This window comes from Oncorhynchus gorbuscha, linkage group LG04 (genome assembly GCF_021184085.1).
Source record: "Oncorhynchus gorbuscha isolate QuinsamMale2020 ecotype Even-year linkage group LG04, OgorEven_v1.0, whole genome shotgun sequence".
Classification (NCBI taxonomy): Eukaryota; Metazoa; Chordata; class Actinopteri; order Salmoniformes; family Salmonidae; genus Oncorhynchus; species Oncorhynchus gorbuscha.
The window spans coordinates 8,184,615-8,205,299 of NC_060176.1; the positions used below are offsets into that span (position 1 = coordinate 8,184,615).

General features: G+C 41.7%; 1 protein-coding gene across 9 annotated transcripts in view; it reads right to left on the reverse strand.

Moving 5' to 3' along the window:
• Positions 1–20,685, reverse strand: part of LOC124033586 (adenylate cyclase type 2-like) — a 90,150-nt gene that overhangs the window by 26,070 nt on the left and 43,395 nt on the right. For all 9 annotated transcript variants that reach the window (XM_046345657.1, XM_046345652.1, XM_046345656.1 and 6 more), the window contains 2 exons: positions 17,049–18,030; positions 953–1,150 (listed from right to left, as the gene is read on the reverse strand). In XM_046345657.1, the coding sequence (XP_046201613.1) occupies positions 953–1,150; positions 17,049–17,213 (363 nt within the window). In that variant the 5' untranslated portion in view covers positions 17,214–18,030. The remainder of the gene's footprint in view (positions 1–952; positions 1,151–17,048; positions 18,031–20,685) is intronic.

The window sequence follows — 20,685 nt, forward strand, 5'->3', positions numbered from 1 at the left end:
TAATGACCAGAGTAAGCAACATGAGTCCATGACCCCATCCTGCCTGGTGTCAACAGTACAGGCTGGTGGCGGTGGTGTAATGGTGTGGCTAATGTTTTCCTGGTACACGTTAGATCCCTTGATATCAATTGCACAATGCTTGAACGCTACACCTTGTAGAATCCATGCCTGAAGAATTCAGGCTGTTCTGGAGGTAAAGGGTGGTCTGACCTGGTACTAGATGGGTGTACCTAATAAACTGTCTGGTGCGAAGATGGAGGAAAAGAGTAAGAGGACAAAAGAAGTGGGTGTCATAGAAATACAACATTATGTTAATCACATTACTTTTATATTAGAATGTATTCTTATATTAGTACATTCATACTGTTTTTCTTAGAGGCAACAGAATAGGGTTCTTTGAACTCTCATGTGTCTGTGTTAACGCTGACAGTAGATTTACCATGGCTTGGTGATAACCTAAAGACTGTATTCCATTCCATGATTAGTGTCTGTGTGCCTGTCGGTCGGTGCCAGGGGGACCCAATCTCCAGTGTATTTATCCCATACAGCAGATGAATACTGGACACCATCATTCTGAGGGAAGGGCTTAGAATCCTATGTTGCATTAGTATTTCTGTATAAACAAGCAGTAAATGAACTAGAGACAGATATCTGTTGAATGAGAGCGCAATGTACCTTTGTATAATTTCACGTATCTGTTCGTTGTCACAAGGACTCAGGAAGACTATGAAAAGTTGTAAACAAATCCTGTTTATTTGGGCTTTAACTCTACACCATTGGGTGACCATTAACACTATTACTGTAGTAATTATTAATAAAGTTTGATGGTTTTGAAGAAATCTAAAAGTCTCTCCTTTGATTAGAATAAATACCACGACATGAGCTTGAAACATTTATTTTGAAAGCCAACAGGCTTTGTCGTGCAACCTTTATTTAGAGCGAGAGTGTATACCTGGTCCCAGGGCAGAATGAGGGGTCCGCTGAAGATGAAGGTGAATCCCATGGTGAGGTGAGTGACCCAGACCACCAGACCCAGCAGTGTCCTCCAGCGCTGGGTCAGGGTCTCTGTACACACCAACACAAACACAGCCAGGAACACACACAGGCTGCAGCTCACCACGCTGACAAATGCACAGTGCTCCTCCGCACTCTGAAACGGAGAGGGAGAACATAACGCACACTGAATCACAATCAATCATGGCATTTACATTATACTCTACATTGAGATATACACACATTCATAGACACGGACGCCATCCCCGGGACCACCCATACGTAGAATGTATGCACACATGACGCCATATCAATGGCGCTTGTAACGCCAGGGTAGTGGGTTCTACACAAAGCCATACAGACAGACACACAATGCTCTACTCCTCTAATGAAAAGACAAGGATTAAAAAACAGGCTATAATATACATTCTGTCTGAGGACAGGTTTGAAGTGTTATTATGGTCAGGTACAATGATATGTCGAAACAACATTCACTCAACTTCCCTTCAACATCATTCAAGTCCCTTTATTATGCCTATGTACGGTCTAGTCATGAGAGCAGCCCATATCTAATTCAGCATCGTGGCTTATTCAGGCTTATTGCACATCTGTCTCTGCGTCATATCCTGTTGCTAGAGGCCACAGCATCTTCCTGATTGAATTACACTGAGAGGGAAGAGGAAGGCTCAGATATAGATTACTGGTGTGTATGTGTGTGTATACACTTGCGTCAACTTGCGTGCATGCCAGTTAGCGAAAAAGCGAGCGAGTGAGAGAAAGAGAGAATGGGAGAGAGTTAGATGCCAAGGAGAGCGGGAATAACTGCGTAAAGGTCCCTGAGCAGAAGGCCATCTTGGCATTGTATATTGAGCATGCTGGTTTCCATGGTAGCAGAAGTGAAGGCTTTTACTAGCACGTTTAACTACGGCTACACCCACTAAATCAACCTATAGGAGACTTGTTCATTTCCTTTTCTTATTTATTTTCAGATGGAAGGAAGTAGTGAAAGTCTATACAATTAGAGAACAGATTACTTCTCCTCTCCTCTTGAATTCTCATCTGAAAAGCAATGACCCAGGTGGGATCTGCTCAGTCTCAGCCTGCCATAAGTTAATGTGTTCATCTGTTGGGCATTGAAATTCACATCAGGTTTTGTTAGTTATCACATGGTGAAGATTGCTTGCTCTGTGGTGTAGATCTTAAATTAGATCACTTCTTTAGGGAAGGAAACAAAACGTAATTCTGCAATAATGACCAAAGTAAACCCACAAGAACATACACTCTCTCTAGTGTCTGTTGGCGGGTTAAGTTAACTTATGTAAAATGAAGACCACAGTAAAAGCATCCTCTCCGTGCTCTCTGTGACTCTCTTACACTCCCTGTACTCCGTTAGAATCTAGAGGACTTTACTCATCTAAAAGCAACAGGGCTCTCAATAGGCCCTTTGTTCAATCTGAGCCTCAACTATCCTGTTTAAGTACCACTTAGAAATAAATATATGTTGGAATGCCCTCCTCTCGCTCACTGGTGGGCTCACGGTCTCTAACAGGTAGTCTATCTATCCACAGTGGAGAGGGAAGTTCTACAAGTTGAACACAGTGACTATATCACACTTGTACTCACAGGCCTGTGCACTTAACAATAGGTATTAGCCTACACATGCTAACTAACCTGTCACGAAAACCTTAGTGGTGGGTTTTATGCCATCAAAAGGAACATAACATTCAACATCCCAATTAGGATCTGGCAAAGAATACTTGAATCAGTTATTGCCCTCTATGTTTGTGAGGTCTAAGGTCCACTCACAAACCAAGAATTAAGATTGCATGCATCATTTTCCAAAAACATCCTCTGTGCACAACATAAAACACCAAATAATGCATGTAGAGCAGAATTCAATATATGATCATTATCAAAATCTAGAAAATGTTAAATTCTACAACCACTTAAAAAGAAGTGATTCCCAAACCCTCCATAAGAAAGCAATCATCTACAGAGAGTTTAACCTAGAGAACAGTCTCCTCAGCAAGCTGGTCCTGGCATTCTGTTCACAAACACAAACAGACCCCAGGACAGCAACACAATTAGACCCAACCAAATCATGAGAAAACAAAAAGACAATTACTTGACACATTACAAAGAACTAGCCAAAAAACTAAGCATACTGGACTGCTATTTGGCCCTAAACAGAGACTACAGTGCCAGAATACCTGAACACTGTGACTGACCCAAAAGTAAGGAAATCAGCATAGCCTTGCTATTGAGAGAACCCGCCGTAGGCATAGCCCTCTCTCTCTCTGCCCACAAAATGTGGAAACTGAGCTGCATGTCCTTACCTCCTGCCAAATGTATGACCATACTAGACACATATTTCCTTCAGATTACACAGACCCACAAAGAATTTGAAAACAAATCAAATTTTGATAAACTCCCATATCTATCACGTGAATTCCACAGTGTGCCAACACAGCAGCAATATTTGTGACCTGTTTCCACAAGAAAAGTACAGTCAGTGAAGCAAACACCATTGTCAATACAAAACTACACTGAACAAAACTATGAACGTAAGGTGTTGGTCCCTTTTTTCATGAGCTGAAATAAAAGATCCCAGAAATGTTCCAGTTGCACAAAAAGCGTATTTCTCAAATTTTGTGCACAGATATGTTAATATCCCTGTTAGTGAGCATTTCTCCTTTGTCGAGATAATCCATCCACCTGACAGGTGTGGCATATCAAGAAGATGATTAAACAGCATGATGATCACACAGGTGCACCTTGTGCTGGGGACAATAAAAGGTCTCTAAAATGTGGAGTTTTGTCACAACACTGCAGATGTCTCAAGTTGAGGGAACGTGCAATTGACATGCTGACTGCACGAATGTCCACCAGAGCTGTTGCCACTGAATTGAATGTTAACTTTTCTACCATAAGCCGCCTCTGACGTTTTAGAGAATTTGGCAGTACTTCCAACTGGTCTCACAACCGGAGACCACGTTTAACCACTCCAGCCCAGGACCTCAACATCCAGCTTCTTCACCTGCGGGATCATCCGAGACCAGCCACCCGGACAGCTGATAAAACTGTGGGTTTGCACAACTGAAGAATATCTGCACAAACTGTCAGGAACAGTCTCAGGAAAGCTCATCGGCGTGCTCGTCGTCCTCATCAGGGTCTTGACCTGACTGCATCGCAACCGATTTCAGTGTGCAAATGCTTACCTTTGATGGCAGCTGACACGCTGGAGAAGTGTGCTCTTCATGGATGAATCCCAGTTTCAACTGTACCGGGCAGATGGCAGACAGCATTGTGTGGGGGAGCGGTTTGCTGATGTCAACATTGTAAACAGAGTACCCCATGATGACGGTACGGTGGGGTTATGGTATAGGCAGGTATAAGCTACGGACAACAAACCCAATTGCATTTTATCGAGATACTGTGACGAGATCCTGAGGCCCATTATCGTGCCATTCATCTGCTGCCACCACCTCATGTTTCAGCATGATAATGCACAGCCCCATGTTGCAAGGATCTGTATTCAAAGCTGAAAATGTCCCCGTTCTTCCATGGCCTGCATACTCACAAGACATGTCATCCATTGAGCCTGTTTTGGTTTCTCTGGATCGACATGTACGACAGCATGTTCCTGTTCCCGCCAATATCCATTAACTTTGCACAGCCATTGAAGGAGTGGGAAAACATTCCAAAAGCCACAATCAACAGCCTGATCAGCTCTCATGCAGCGCGAGATGTGCCGCATTGCATGAGGCTAATGGTGACTGGTTTTCTGATCCACATCCTTACTTTTAAGGTATCAGTGACCAACAGCTGCATATCTGTATTCACAGTCATGTGAAATCCATAGATTAGGGCCTAATTCATTTATTTCAATTGAATGATTTCCTTATATGAACTGTAACTTTCAACAAAAATGTTTAAAAAATACAACATGCAACAATCAGTTTATATTGATCTGTCTATTTATTTTCCCTTTTGTAATTCAAATATTTGCATAGTTACAACACTGTACATAGTCAGCAATATAACATTTGAAATGTTAATTTCAGATTATTTATTTCACTTTTGTTTAATATCTATTCCACTTACATGTTTCCAATGCCAATAAAGCCCCTTGTTTTCCTTTAGGAGGGAGCAGTAATGAGACCTGATGATGGACCTAATTTGGCATCAACACCTGAATGAGAAAAGTGCTACAGTGCCTCAGGCCCTGCCAATGTCAACAGCATGAGTGTGTCCCAAATTACACCCTTTCACTTATACAGTGCACAACTTTTGACCAGGGAATAGGGTGCCATTTTAAGAAGCAACCACGTCTTTGTTCACTGGCCCTGACTGACTGAAGCCCTGTAAAACAACACATTTCACTGCACCTATCACTCTCTCTTTGTGTATTGACCACTCTGTTTCACTCTCTCTTTGTGTATTGACCACTCTGTTTCACTCTCTCTTTGTGTATTGACCACTCTGTTTCACTCTCTCTTTGTGTATTGACCACTCTGTTTCACTCTCTCTTTGTGTATTGACCTCTCTGTTTCACTCTCTCTTTGTGTATTGACCTCTCTGTTTCACTTTGTGTATTGACCTCTCTGTTTCACTCTCTCTTTGTGTGTATTGACCTCTCTGTTTCACTCTCTCTTTGTGTATTGACCTCTCTGTTTCACTCTCTCTTTGTGTATTGACCTCTCTGTTTCACTCTCTCTTTGTGTATTGACCACTCTGTTTCACTCTCTCTTTGTGTATTGACTCTCTTTGTTTCACTCTGTTTCTCTGTTGTATTGACCTCTCTGTTTCACTCTTCTTTGTGTATTGACCACTCTGTTTCACTCTCTCTTTGTGTATTGACACTCTCTCTTTGTTATTGACCACTCTGTTTCACTCTTCTTTGTGTATTGTTTCACTCTCTCTTTGTGTATTGACCTCTCTGTTTCACTCTCTCTTTGTGTATTGACCACTCTGTTTCCACTCTCTCTTTGTGTACCTCTCTGTTTCTTTGTGTATTGACCTCTCTCTTTGTGTATTGACCACTCTGTTTCACTCTCTCTTTGTGTATTGACCACTCTGTTTCACTCTCTCTTTGTGTATTGACCACTCTGTTTCACTCTCTCTTTTGTGTATTGACCTCTCTGTTTCACTCTCTCTTTGTGTATTGACCACTCTGTTTCACTCTCTCTTTGTGTATTGACCTCTCTGTTTCACTCTCTCTTTGTGTATTGACCTCTCTGTTTCACTCTCTCCTTTGTTTCACTCTCTCTTTGTGTATTGACCACTCTGTTTCACTCTCTCTTTGTGTATTGACCTCTCTGTTTCACTCTCTCTTTGTGTATTGACCACTCTGTTTCACTCTCTCTTTGTGTATTGACCACTCTGTATTGTGTATTGACCACTCTGTTTCACTCTCTCTTTGTGTATTGACCTCTCTCTTTGTGTATTGACCTCTCTGTTTCACTCTCTTTTGTGTATTGACTCTCTGTTTCACTCTCTTTTGTGTATTGTTTCCTCTCTGTTTGACACTCTCTCTTTGTGTATTGACTCTGTTTCTTTCTTTGTGTATTGACCACTCTGTTTCACTCTCTCTTTGTGTATTGACCACTCTGTTTCACTCTCTCTTTGTGTATTGACCTCTCTGTTTCACTCTCTCTTTGTGTATTGACCACTCTGTTTCACTCTCTCTTTGTGTATTGACCACTCTGTTTCTGTTTCACTCTCTCTTTGTGTATTGACCTCTCTGTTTCACTCTCTGTTTCTTTGTGTATTGACCACTCTGTTTCACTCTCTCTTTGTGTATTGACCTCTCTGTTTCACTCTCTCTTTGTGTATTGACCACTCTGTTTCACTCTCTCTTTGTGTATTGACCACTCTGTTTCACTCTCTCTTTGTGTATTGACCTCTCTGTTTCACTCTCTCTTTGTGTATTGACCTCTCTGTTTCACTCTCTCTTTGTGTATTGACCTCTCTGTTTCACTCTCTCTTTGTGTATTGACTCTGTTTCACTCTCTCTTTGTGTATTGACCACTCTGTTTCACTCTGTGTATTGACCTCTCTGTTTCACTCTCTCTTTGTGTATTGACCTCTGTTTCACTCTCTCTTTGTGTATTGACCTCTCTGTTTCACTCTCTTTTGTGTATTGACTCTGTTTCACTCTCTCTTTGTGTATTGACCTCTCTGTTTCACTCTGTTTCACTCTCTCTTTGTGTATTGACCATTGACTCTCTGTTTCACTCTCTCTTTGTGTATTGACCACTCTGTTTCACTCTCTCTTTGTGTATTGACCTCTCTGTTTCACTCTCTCTTTGTGTATTGACCACTCTGTTTCACTCTGTTTCTCTTTTTGTGTATTGACCTCTCTGTTTCACTCTCTCTTTGTGTATTGACCACTCTGTTTCACTCTCTCTTTGTGTATTGACCACTCTGTTTCCTCTCTGTTTCACTCTTTTTGTGTATTGACCACTCTGTTTCACTCTCTCTTTGTGTATTGACTCTCTGTTTCACTTCTCTTTGTGTATTGACCTCTCTGTTTCACTCTCTCTTTGTGTATTGACCTCTCTGTTTCACTCTCTCTTTGTGTATTGACCTCTCTGTTTCACTCTCCACTCTGTTTCACTCTCTTTTGTGTATTGACCTCTCTGTTTCACTCTTCTTTGTGTATTGACCTCTCTGTTTCACTCTCTCTTTGTGTATTGACCTCTCTGTTTCACTCTCTCTTTGTGTATTGACCTCTGTTTCACTCTGTTATTGACCACTCTGTTTCACTCTCTCTTTGTGTATTGACCTCTGTTTCACTCTCTCTTTGTGTATTGACCTCTCTGTTTCACTCTTTGTGTATTGACTCTTTTCACTCTCTTTGTGTATTGACCACTCTGTTTCACTCTCTCTTTGTGTATTGACCTCTCTGTTTCACTCTCTCTTTGTGTATTGACCTCTCTGTTTCACTCTTTCACTCTCTGTTTCACTTTGTGTATTGACCACTCTGTTTCACTCTCTCTTTGTGTATTGACCACTCTGTTTCACTCTCTCTTTGTGTATTGACCTCTCTGTTTCACTCTCTTTTGTGTATTGACCTCTCTGTTTCACTCTCTTTTGTGTATTGACCTTCTGTTTCACTCTCTCTTTGTGTATTGACCTCTCTGTTTCACTCTCTCTTTGTGTATTGACCTCTCTGTTTCACTCTCTCTTTGTGTATTGACCTCTCTGTTTCACTCTCTCTTTGTGTATTGACCACTCTGTTTCACTCTCTCTTTGTGTATTGACCTCTCTGTTTCACTCTCTCTTTGTGTATTGACCTCTCTGTTTCACTCTCTCTTTGTGTATTGACCACTCTGTTTCACTCTCTCTTTGTGTATTGACCTCTCTGTTTCACTCTCTTTGTGTATTGACCACTTTGTTATTGACCACTCTGTTTCACTCTCTCTTTGTGTATTGACCACTCTGTTTCACTCTCTCTTTGTGTATTGACCTCTCTGTTTCACTCTCTCTTTGTGTATTGACCACTCTGTTTCACTCTCTCTTTGTGTATTGACCTCTCTGTTTCACTCTCTCTTTGTGTATTGACCACTCTGTTTCACTCTCTCTTTGTGCATTGACCATTGACCTCTCTGTTTCACTCTCTCTTTGTGTATTGACCACTCTGTTTCACTCTCTCTTTGTTTCACTCTCTCTTTGTGTATTGACCACTCTGTTTCACTCTCTCTTTTTCACTCTCTCTCTGTGTGTATTGACCACTCTGTTTCACTCTCTCTCTGTTTCACTCTCTCTCTGTTTCACTCTCTCTTTGTGTATTGACCACTCTGTTTCACTCTCTCTCTGTTTCACTCTCTCTTTGTGTATTGACCACTCTGTTTCACTCTCTCTTTGTGTATTGACCACTCTGTTTCACTCTCTCTTTGTGTATTGACCACTCTGTTTCACTCTCTCTTTGTTTCACTCTCTCTTTGTATTGACCTCTCTGTTTCACTCTCTCTTTGTTTCACTCTGTTTCACTCTCTCTTTGTGTATTGACCACTCTGTTTCACTCTCTCTTTGTGTATTGACCACTCTGTTTCACTCTCTCTTTGTTTCACTCTCTCTTTGTGTATTGACCACTCTGTTTCACTCTCTCTCTGTTTCACTCTCTCTTTGTGTATTGACCACTCTGTTTCACTCTCTCTTTGTGTATTGACCACTCTGTTTCACTCTCTCTTTGTGTATTGACCACTCTGTTTCACTCTCTCTTTGTGTATTGACCACTCTGTTTCACTCTCTCTTTGTGTATTGTTTCACTCTCTCTTTTTGTGTATTGTTTCACTCTCTCTGTTTCACTCTCTCTTTGTGTATTGACCTCTCTTTGTGTTTGACCTCTCTGTTTCACTCTCTTTTGTGTATTGACCACTCTGTTTCACTCTCTCCACTCTGTTTCACTCTCTTTGTGTATTGACCACTCTGTTTCACTCTCTCTTTTGTGTATTGACCACTCTGTTTCACTCTCTCTTTGTGTATTGACCACTCTGTTTCACTCTCTCTTTGTGTATTGACCACTCTGTTTCACTCTCTCTTTGTGTATTGACCACTCTGTTTCACTCTCTCTTTGTGTATTGACCACTCTGTTTCACTCTCTGTTTCACTCTCTCTTTGTGTATTGACCTCTGTTTCACTCTCTTTTGTGTATTGACCACTCTGTTTCACTCTCTCTTTGTGTATTGACCACTCTGTTTCACTCTCTCTTTGTGTTTGACCTCTCTGTTTCACTCTCTCTTTGTATTGACCACTCTGTTTCACTCTCTCTTTGTTTTGACCACTCTCTCTTTGTGTATTGACCACTCTGTTTCACTCTCTCTTTGTGTATTGACCACTCTGTTTCACTCTCTTTGTGTATTGACCACTCTGTTTCACTCTCTCTTTGTGTATTGACCACTCTGTTTCACTCTCTCTTTGTGTATTGACCACTCTGTTTCACTCTCTCTTTGTGTATTGACCACTCTGTTTCACTCTCTCTTTGTGTATTGACCACTCTGTTTCACTCTCTCTTTGTGTATTGACCACTCTGTTTCACTCTCTCTTTGTGTATTGACCACTCTGTTTCACTCTCTCTTTGTGTATTGACCACTCTGTTTCACTTTATTGACACTCTTTCTCTTTGTGTATTGACCACTGTTTCACTCTCTCTTTGTGTATTGACCACTCTGTTTCACTCTCTTTTGTGTATTGACCACTCTGTTTCACTCTCTCTTTTTGTGTATTGACCACTCTGTTTCACTCTCTTTGTGTATTGACCACTCTCTCTTTGTGTATTGACCACTCTGTTTCTCACTCTCTTTTGTGTATTGACCACTCTGTTTCACTCTCTCTTTGTGTATTGACCACTCTGTTTCACTCTCTCTTTGTGTATTGACCACTCTGTTTCACTCTCTCTTTGTGTATTGACCACTCTGTTTCACTCTCTCTTTGTGTATTGACCACTCTGTTTCACTCTGTTTCACTCTGTTTCACTCTTTTGTGTATTGACCACTCTGTTTCACTCTCTCTCTGTGTGTATTGACCACTCTGTTTCACTCTCTCTTTGTGTATTGATTGTTTCACTCTCTCTCTGTTTCACTCTCTCTTTGTGTATTGACCACTCTGTTTCACTCTCTCTTTGTGTATTGACCACTATTGACCTCTGTTTCACTCTCTCTTTGTGTATTGACCACTCTGTTTCACTCTCTCTTTGTGTATCTGTTTCACCTCTCTCTTTGTTTCACTCTGTTTCTCTTTTTGTGTATTGACCACTCTCTGTTTCACTCTCTCTTTGTGTATTGACCACTCTGTTTCACTCTCTCTTTGTGTATTGACCACTCTGTTTCACTCTCTCTTTGTGTATTGACCACTCTGTTTCACTCTCTCTTTGTGTATTGACCACTCTGTTTCACTCTCTTTGTGTATTGACCACTCTGTTTCACTCTCTCTCTTTGTGTATTGACCACTCTGTTTCACTCTGTTTCTCTCTTTGTGTATTGACCACTCTGTTTCACTCTCTCTTGTGTGTATTGACCATCTGTTTCACTCTCTCTTTGTGTATTGACCTCTCTGTTTCACTCTCTCTTTGTGTATTGACCACTCTGTTTCTGTTTCACTCTCTCTTTGTGTATTGACCACTCTGTTTCACTCTCTCTTTGTGTATTGACCACTCTGTTTCACTCTCTCTTTGTGTATTGACCACTCTGTTTCATCTCTCTTTGTGTATTGACCACTCTGTTTCACTCTCTCTTTGTGTATTGACCACTCTGTTTCACTCTCTCTCTGTTTGACTCTCTCTTTGTGTATTGACCACTCTGTTTCACTCTCTCTTGTTTCACTCTGTTTCTCTTTTTGTGTATTGACCACTCTGTTTCACTCTCTTTTGTGTATTGACCACTCTGTTTCACTCTCTCTTTGTGTATTGACCTCTGTTTCACTCTCTCTTTGTGTATTGACTCTGTTTCACTCTCTCTTTGTGTATTGACCACTCTGTTTCACTCTCTCTTTGTGTATTGACCTCTCTGTTTCACTCTCTCTTTGTGTATTGACCTCTGTTTCACTCTCTCTTTGTGTATTGACCACTCTGTTTCACTCTCTTTGTGTATTGACCACTCTGTTTCACTCTCTCTTTGTGTATTGACCACTCTGTTTCACTCTCTCTTTGTGTATTGACCTCTCTGTTTCATTGACCACTCTCTCTTCTTTGTGTATTGACCTCTCTGTTTCTCTGTGTTTGACTCTCTGTTTCTTTTTGTGTATTGACCTCTCTGTTTCACTCTCTCTTTGTGTATTGACCACTCTGTTTCACTCTCTCTTTGTGTATTGACCACTCTGTTTCACTCTCTCTTTGTGTATTGACCACTCTGTTTCACTCTCTTTGTGTATTGACTCTGTTTCACTCTCTCTTTGTGTATTGACCACTCTGTTTCACTCTCTGTTTGTCTGTTTGACCTCTCTGTTTCACTCTCTCTTTGTGTATTGACCACTCTGTTTCACTCTCTCTCTGTTTCACTCTCTCTTTGTGTATTGACCACTCTGTTTCACTCTCTCTTTGTGTATTGACCACTCTGTTTCACTCTCTCTTTGTGTATTGACCACTCTGTTTCACTCTCTCTCTGTTTCACTCTCTCTTTGTGTATTGACCACTCTGTTTCACTCTCTCTCTGTTTCACTCTCTCTTTGTGTATTGACCACTCTGTTTCACTCTCTCTTTGTGTATTGACCACTCTGTTTCTCTCTCTTTGTTTCACTCTCTCTTTGTGTATTGACCACTCTGTTTCACTCTCTCTCTGTTTCACTCTCTCTTTGTGTATTGACCACTCTGTTTCACTCTCTTTGTGTATTGACCACTCTGTTTCACTCTCTCTTTGTGTATTGACCACTCTGTTTCACTCTCTCTTTGTGTATTGACCACTCTGTTTCACTCACTCTCTCTTTGTGTATTGACCACTCTGTTTCACTCTCTCTTTGTGTATTGACCACTCTGTTTCACTCTCTTTGTGTTTCACTCTCTTTCACTCTCTCTTTGTGTATTGACCACTCTGTTTCACTCTCTCTTTGTGTATTGACCACTCTGTTTCACTCTCTCTTTGTGTATTGACCACTCTGTTTCACTCTCTCTTTGTTTCACTCTCTCTTTTTGTGTATTGACCACTCTGTTTCACTCTCTCTTGTGTTTGACTCTCTGTTTCACTTGTGTATTGACCACTCTGTTTCACTCTCTCTTTGTGTATTGACCACTCTGTTTCACTCTTCTTTGTGTATTGACCACTCTGTTTCACTCTCTCTTTGTGTATTGACCACTCTGTTTCACTCTCTCTCTGTTTCACTCTCTCTTTGTGTATTGACCACTCTGTTTCACTCTCTCTTTGTGTATTGACCACTCTGTTTCACTCTCTCTTTGTGTATTGACCACTCTGTTTCACTCTCTCTCTGTTTCACTCTCTCTTTGTGTATTGACCACTCTGTTTCACTCTCTCCTCTGTTTCACTCTCTCTTTGTGTATTGACCACTGTTTCTGTTTCACTCTCTCTTTTTGTGTATTGACCACTCTGTTTCACTCTCTCTTTGTGTATTGACCACTCTGTTTCACTCTCTCTTTGTGTATTGACTGTTTCACTCTCTTTTGTGTATTGACCACTCTGTTTCACTCTCTCTCTCTTTGTTTCACTCTCTCTTTGTGTATTGACCACTCTGTTTCACTCTCTTGTTTCACTGTATTGACCACTCTGTTTCACTCTCTCTTTGTGTATTGACCACTCTGTTTCACTCTCTCTTTTTCACTCTCTCTTTGTGTATTGACCACTCTGTTTCACTCTCTCTTTGTGTATTGACCACTCTGTTTCTGTTTCACTCTCTCTTTGTGTATTGACCTCTCTGTTTCACTCTCTCTTTGTGTATTGACCACTCTGTTTCACTCTCTCTTTGTGTATTGACCTCTCTGTTTCACTCTCTCTTTGTGTATTGACCACTCTGTTTCACTCTCTCTTTGTGTATTGACCTCTGTTTCTGTTTCACTCTTCTCTTTGTGTATTGACCACTCTGTTTCACTCTCTCTTTGTGTATTGACCTCTCTGTTTCACTCTCTCTTTGTGTATTGACCTCTCTGTTTCACTCTCTCTTTGTGTATTGACCACTCTGTTTCACTCTCTCTTTGTGTATTGACCTCTGTTTCACTCTCTCTTTGTGTATTGACCTCTCTGTTTCACTCTCTCTTTGTGTATTGACCTCTCTGTTTCACCTCTCTGTTTCACTCTCTCTTTGTGTATTGACCACTCTGTTTCACTCTCTCTTTGTGTATTGACCTCTCTGTTTCTCTCTCTTTGTGTATTGACCTCTCTGTTTCACTCTCTCTTTGTGTATTGACCACTCTGTTTCACTCTCTCTTTGTGTATTGACCACTCTGTTTCACTCTCTCTTTGTGTATTGACCACTCTGTTTCCACTCTGTTTCACTCTTTTGTGTATTGACCACTCTGTTTCACTCTCTCTTTGTGTATTGACCACTCTCTGTTTCACTCTCTCTTTTTGTTTTGACACTCTGTTTCTCTTTTTGTGTATTGTTTCACCTTTGTGTATTGACCACTCTGTTTCACTCTGTTCACTCTCACTCTTTGTGTATTGACTACTCTGTTTCACTCTCTCTTTGTGTATTGACTCTCTGTTTCACTCTCTCTTTGTGTATTGACCTGTTTCACTCTGTTTCACTCTCTCTTTTTGTGTATTGACCACTCTGTTTCACTCTCTCTTTGTGTATTGACACTCTGTTTCACTCTCTTTTGTGTATTGACCACTCTGTTTCACTCTCTCTTTGTGTATTGACTCTCTGTTTCACTCTCTCTTTGTGTATTGACTCTGTTTCACTCTCTCTTTGTGTATTGACCTCTCTGTTTCACTCTCTCTTTGTGTATTGACCTCTCTGTTTCACTCTCTCTTTGTGTATTGACTACTCTGTTTCACTCTCTCTTTGTGTATTGACCTCTCTGTTTCACTCTCTCTTTGTGTATTGACCACTCTGTTTCACTCTCTCTTTGTGTATTAACCTCTCTTTTGTTTGAGCACCTCCATAGCACTTTGTCCTCACCTGTGAGTATTGTTTTTGGTTATGGTGTTTGTGTTTGTTTGCTGGTGGGAAAAGGGGGAACCAAGACAAGTCGCCCATGGGCATACACTACCCATAGGTAAACGTTGTTAAATACACTAGTTAGAACTGGGCGGACCACCCACTGTATTTTTGGTTAGTTAGCTGTTGTTAAAGTAGGCTAGTCTAGCTTAGGGGTGTTTTTGAATAATTGGTTCTTTCCTTGGGTCCAGCTCAGCCCCTTTTCCTGCTCCCTCCATTACCGTGTGTTTATTAATAAACCCTGAGTTTGACGGTAGATTTCAGTTGTTGTAGTTATTGCGTTCTCACTTTTACTTTGTCACTATTAGAATTTGTATAAGTTATGTAGATCAATTAAGAATTAAAAGTGACTCCAACACACAAGTGCTGCGTACACATTTTAAGAATCTAGCAAAACGACCCGCTTCCTTGGCAACCATGTGTTTTTTCAGTGTGGCCAGTTGTCCAGCCCTTTGTCCACTGATCTCCATAGATGGTTGTCAGCATGTTTGTATGCTCTGCAAAAACACATGCATGTTTTTAGTACACAATATTTTTGATTTCTTTATTTAACCGTTATTTAATTGATTTATTACACAGTATGCCTACACATTGATCGGCTACAAAATAAAAAATTTTTTTAAAGAAAATGCACTGAAACCAAAATACCTTTAGTTTTGGTGATCCTCTCAGCTCCGGCTCATTTTCAAGTCCTCTCGTGGTTACGGTCCTAACACTGGAATGGGTAGCACCATAGAAAGAAGCAGGCTTGATGAAAACTGTCCATTTCGTCTGTTCTCTTTGGTCGCAATGTCATTTTTGCAGGTAGGGGGATGTTCACACCTACAGTAGCCAGGCTATAAAGAGTCTATTGTCCTGCTAATCAGTCTACAAGTGTTTGAAAACCTGTTTTCAAAATGCCACCAGCTGTCCATCACTACTGTAAATAAAAACAGCATCTTGTTTACATTCTTTATTGTAACCACAATGTCACAAATTATTTGTATCTATCTTTCCAATTACTTTTAGAGTTTGGGATTTACAAATGTGTGCTTTTCATGTCATTAATAAAAAATCCAGTTTGGATTTAAGTATAACTTTTGAGTGACGCCTTTAGTGAGAGGTCTAATGCCTTAATATTTAATCATATCTGCCCTCCGAATTCATATCTAAGGGGCATTTTTCACGCCAATAGTCGCTACATTGTTTTAGTTTGAATGTGCAGACTGGCACGAAGAACAGTGGGAACGTTTTCCTAGTCAGCGCCATTATTAGTGCAATGCCTTAGACCACTGCACAACTCAAGCATTGTACCACATGACCAGTTGGGAGTGGGCTACAGTACTACAGTAAGAGCAAAATAATAAAATAAGATTTGTTTAAACTTTTGTGTAACAATAGTTTTAGTAAGTTCTACTGATCGTGCACAATTATCAGTTTCTATTTAGGTTTATGCCACCCAGTCATTGTCAGAGACACAGTAGGACCCAAAAGCATAATCAGTGCTCTAACTCCCCCTTGAGCTGGTCTGGAGCAATGACGTGGTGATGCAGGGTACCATACTAAACCACAAATTACCTCTAAATCCCGTAGCATAATTGCAAAACTTTTAGTGGAGCAATCACTGTATGTAGATATTCCATTAAAATCAGCCGTTTCCAGCTACAATAGTCCTTTACAACATTAACAATGTCTACACTGTATTTCTGATCAATTTGATGTTATTTTAAAACTTTTCTTTCAAAAACAAGGAAATGAACCCAAACTTTTGAACGGTAGTGTAAGTGCTGCTTTACGTTTTATGCATCAGTGATTACCTACTGCTCTACACAGTGGTGTACATGTAACCTAAAATGTCTACTAAAACTCTAGACTTGTGACATATTTACCTGCTACACAAATACAGTGATTACCTGCTTCTTAAACTCTGAAGTCTACACCAATAACATCATCTCTCGTGTATTGCTACGCCTTGACTGTTGTTTCGAGGAGACAAACTACCTCTAATATCTAGACACAATTATTCAATGTACTACAGAAATATAACATACTTCGCCCTGCACCTGGTGAGATCATGTGTGCCTGTGGAATCCAGTCAGTTCTGAACAAATTCTTATTTACAATGACGGCCTTGTTCAGGTGCAGAACGACAGATTTTTACCTTGTCAGCTCAGGGATTCGATCCAGCAACCTTTCGGTTACTGGCCCAACGCTCTAACCACTAGGCTGCCACCACATAATGGTGTCTTTAATGTGCTAATCTCCATCCATTATCGGTCAACTCATCCAGAGAGGACATCACACCCCCACAGGGGATATTACTAAGTCATTCAAAAAAGCTGGGCTCTGATGTGTAGCATACTGTCACTTCATACATGGGTAGGTGCACACACACTTCTAGGTCTCGGTAGATGACGTCACTTACACAACGGACGCTAGCTAGCGATTCCACGAACGAACGAACTCACCAGGTGCAGGGCGAAGAAGAGGATGATGAGGACTCCGCAGGACAGCATGGAGAGGCCCAGTAGCAGCACCAGAGGCTGGTACTGGCTGATACAGGAGAACTTCCTGTACAGGGCCTCATGTTTCAGCTCCTGGTCATTTAACAGGTACTTCCCTTTAGCCGGCATGGTGGTTGTGGTGACCTGTTCACTACTAAAACCCTGATAAAAGGTTACGGGCTGCTGGTTTTAACATAGAAGCATTTTTGTCAGCTTCCACTGTCCTCTAAGAGTTGCTGAATTTCCTCTCCACCACTCCTCACACAGGTATGGTAGGCAGGGAATAACGCTGAAAACACCACCCCACAGTGTAGGGCAGGGTAGGAGCCGTCTTCTGCTGTGACTGAGACAGACGTGTGTGTGTGTGTGTGTGTGTGTGTGTGTGTGTGTGTGTGTGTGTGTGTGTGTGTGTGTGTGTGTGTGTGTGTGTGTGTGTGTGTGTGTGTGTGTGTGTGTGTGTGTGTGTGTGTGTGTGTGTGTGTGTGTGTGTGTGTGTGTCTACAGATCCACACATCCAGGTGGGCAGGTTTGCTGAGGCTTTCTAGCTCATACTACTCAAGTGCAGTTGTCGACGTTATCCCTCATGGGCATTTTTAATATGTTCCTCTCTTCTTTCACTCACAGGTTTTGAACTTTCTCTCGCTCTTTTCTTTCGCTCTCTTTCTCCCTCTTATCTCCCTTTCTGCATTGGCAGGCAGACCCAGTTCATCCTTGCCAGCTACTGTGTTCCATTCTTCAGTGGGGTTGAGTAATGATCCCAGCGCTGAGAGAAGAGACCGGGGGAGGAGGAGAGTCTAAGGAGAGAGGAGAAAGGGGGTGGAGCCTGGGAGGGCGGAGAAGGAAAGAGGGGTCGTCAAGGATTCAGGATTCTGTCCCATCAGTGCTGAGCGGGTAGAGAGAGGGGCCCAATGTAGCTCCACCCACTGGAGCTGTCACAGTCAGAGGCCTGGGGATTAGACAACAGAGAGACTGGGTGAGCTTACTGGGACCACTTATCAAGACAGAAGTAGAATGAAATAGCAATCCACAACACTTGAGGGGCATGGCTCTTCAAAGCACTTTCTCTTGTTGACATGTCAGAAAATGTTGATGCACACTCACTAAGCTTGTTATGTTTCAATAAACAGATTACATTTTGATCTGGCAGTGAGAATTTAAAAAACAAACAGTTTATCGATATGATTTCAAACTACATTACTGTCTGCCAAACTGTACACAGTTAGAATACAGTACAGTGAGTCCCTTCATATGACAAAGACAGACTGTCGTTTAGCCAAGGGTGTACATTTTCACAAGTGAGTGAATCTTCAATCCTCATTCAACCAAAGCCCTGCAGTTGTTCCCACGATCAAGAAAGCCTGGTTTGTCTGTATTCAGTCCCAGTCCTCAGTCTCTGTCCTGGTTTGGCCACAGCTCCATAGAGAACTGCCATGATGACTCCTAGACCTTCTAATGAATAAGCTCTCCATGGAGCACTTTACTCGAGAATACAGCGTCAAGGGAAGAACTCTTGCATCATGAAACAACACACTGGTCTCGACTTCATTTACTTATATCTTGTTAATTTTACTCTGACAAAACACATTCAGCATTGTGAAGTTTAAACGCTAGCCAAGAGTCTCAGTTTATGTCTGCCAAGAATTTTACCTTAGCAATCCATTATTCACAAGAGTTTAAGGAGATTGTCATTCATCGCTTTAATACGCAACACATTTAAAAGATGGACAAAAAGAACTGGTCCACTTTGAAAGAAGCATATTTTAAATCTCCGGCACTGGGGTATGTCCAAACCGTTCTTCTTTACGTGAAACTGCAGTCTTGCTAATGATTAAGGACATCAATGCAGCCCCTTAGAAGTTACATTAAATATCAATAAATCAAGGTGTATTAAGCTGTAGGAAAATAAACCAGGTCTATGTTTTGTTAGGATCTATTGGCTGGGCAGAGTATGTACTTTGCTCCAGTCTTAATGAGCACAGATCAGAGGCCACTAAAGCCAGTCATTATATGAGGAGTCTGAGTCCCCTTAGTCGGTCTGCCCTCGCTGGCTCCCTGTCATGCAGGAAGTTTGCTCAGTGAATCAGAGGCTACGTGGTATTTACAAAAAGGCTGAATGAAAAATACATTTGGGAGGCTCTCGTCTCAAGCACGCAGTAGGACGTAATAGGCATCCTTATCTGGTTGGTTTAAAGAGGGCCCAGCGGCTGGTCTTTGTCTCACCTGGTAATAAAATCACAGAACACAACAGCACAGCTACAATATGGGCGTGACCGTAAACCATTGGGCTCAGAGACTGATAATGATACCACTTCTCATTTTGTAGAAGGGATTACATTCTTGGCTTCATAAATAGGCTGGTGTGTTTGGGAGGCGCTAGATGTTGCTGGGTTGAAACTATATGAAATTAAGCTAGTTAGTTAGTTAATATAAACCTCATTTCAGCAGTTCGTAATAGTCTTGACTCCTGGACCTGTCCTAACAGTATGAAGCATTGTTGCCTGTTTGTCTTTTAGCAACTGCAACAGTTGCCATGTGCCATAAAATAGCAAAGGCTAATGAGGTTATGTACCTAAAGGCCAGAGAGGGAGAAACACCTGTTGGGCTGTGTGAATGGATATCCCAGCCAGCCAACCACTCAGGATGCTCCAGTCATAGTGACAACCTGCTCTGTCCCAACAGGCCGTGTGTTGATGTAGGTCCGTTCAGCAATTTACAGCCTTGCTGTTTAACTGTTCCTTTTATTACTTTAACACTATTACTGCCAAACAACTAACAACCCTTTACCCAGCCCCCATCCTGTACTACCCAGGCTATCCTGTAGTCTGACTAACAACCCTTTACCCAGCCCCCATCCTGTACTACCCAGGCTATCCTGCAGTCTGACTAACAACCCTTTACCCAGCCCCCATCCTGTACTACCCAGGCTATGCTGCAGTCTGACTAACAACCCTTTACCCAGCCCCCATCCTGTACTACCCAGGCTATCCTGCAGTCTGACTAACAACCCTTTACCCAGCCCCCATCCTGTACTACCCAGGCTATCCTGCAGTCTGACTAACAACCCTTTACCCAGCCCCCATCCTGTACTACCCAGGCTATGCTGCAGTCTGACTAACAACCCTTTACCCAGCCCCCATTCTGTACTACCCATGCTATGCTGCAGTCTGACTAACAACCCTTTACCCAGCCCCCATCCTGTACTACCCAGGCTATGCTGCAGTCTGACTAACAACCCTTTACCCAGCCCCCATCCTGTACTACCCAGGCTATGCTGCAGTCTGACTAACAGACAGAGTTAGGGAGTTAAAGCAGAGGATGAGGTAAAGCACATACTGGTAAGGGATCCGTCTTCTCTATTAGAAAACAGCTGGGGCCTTGAGGAGGTCAGGGCCCCTCAGATATATGATATATACACTGTTCATATGAAGGAAATTACTCCTTCAAAAAGAACACCTAAACAAAACACTATCATTTCTCTGATTTAGCTCCTTCAGACATTCAACCCACAAGCTAGATGTCTGCTCATGCATGCAACCAGAGTAAACAGTAGGGAGGGTGAATGGGAGGATAACCAGGCCCCAATGGCAGACAATAAAGGACC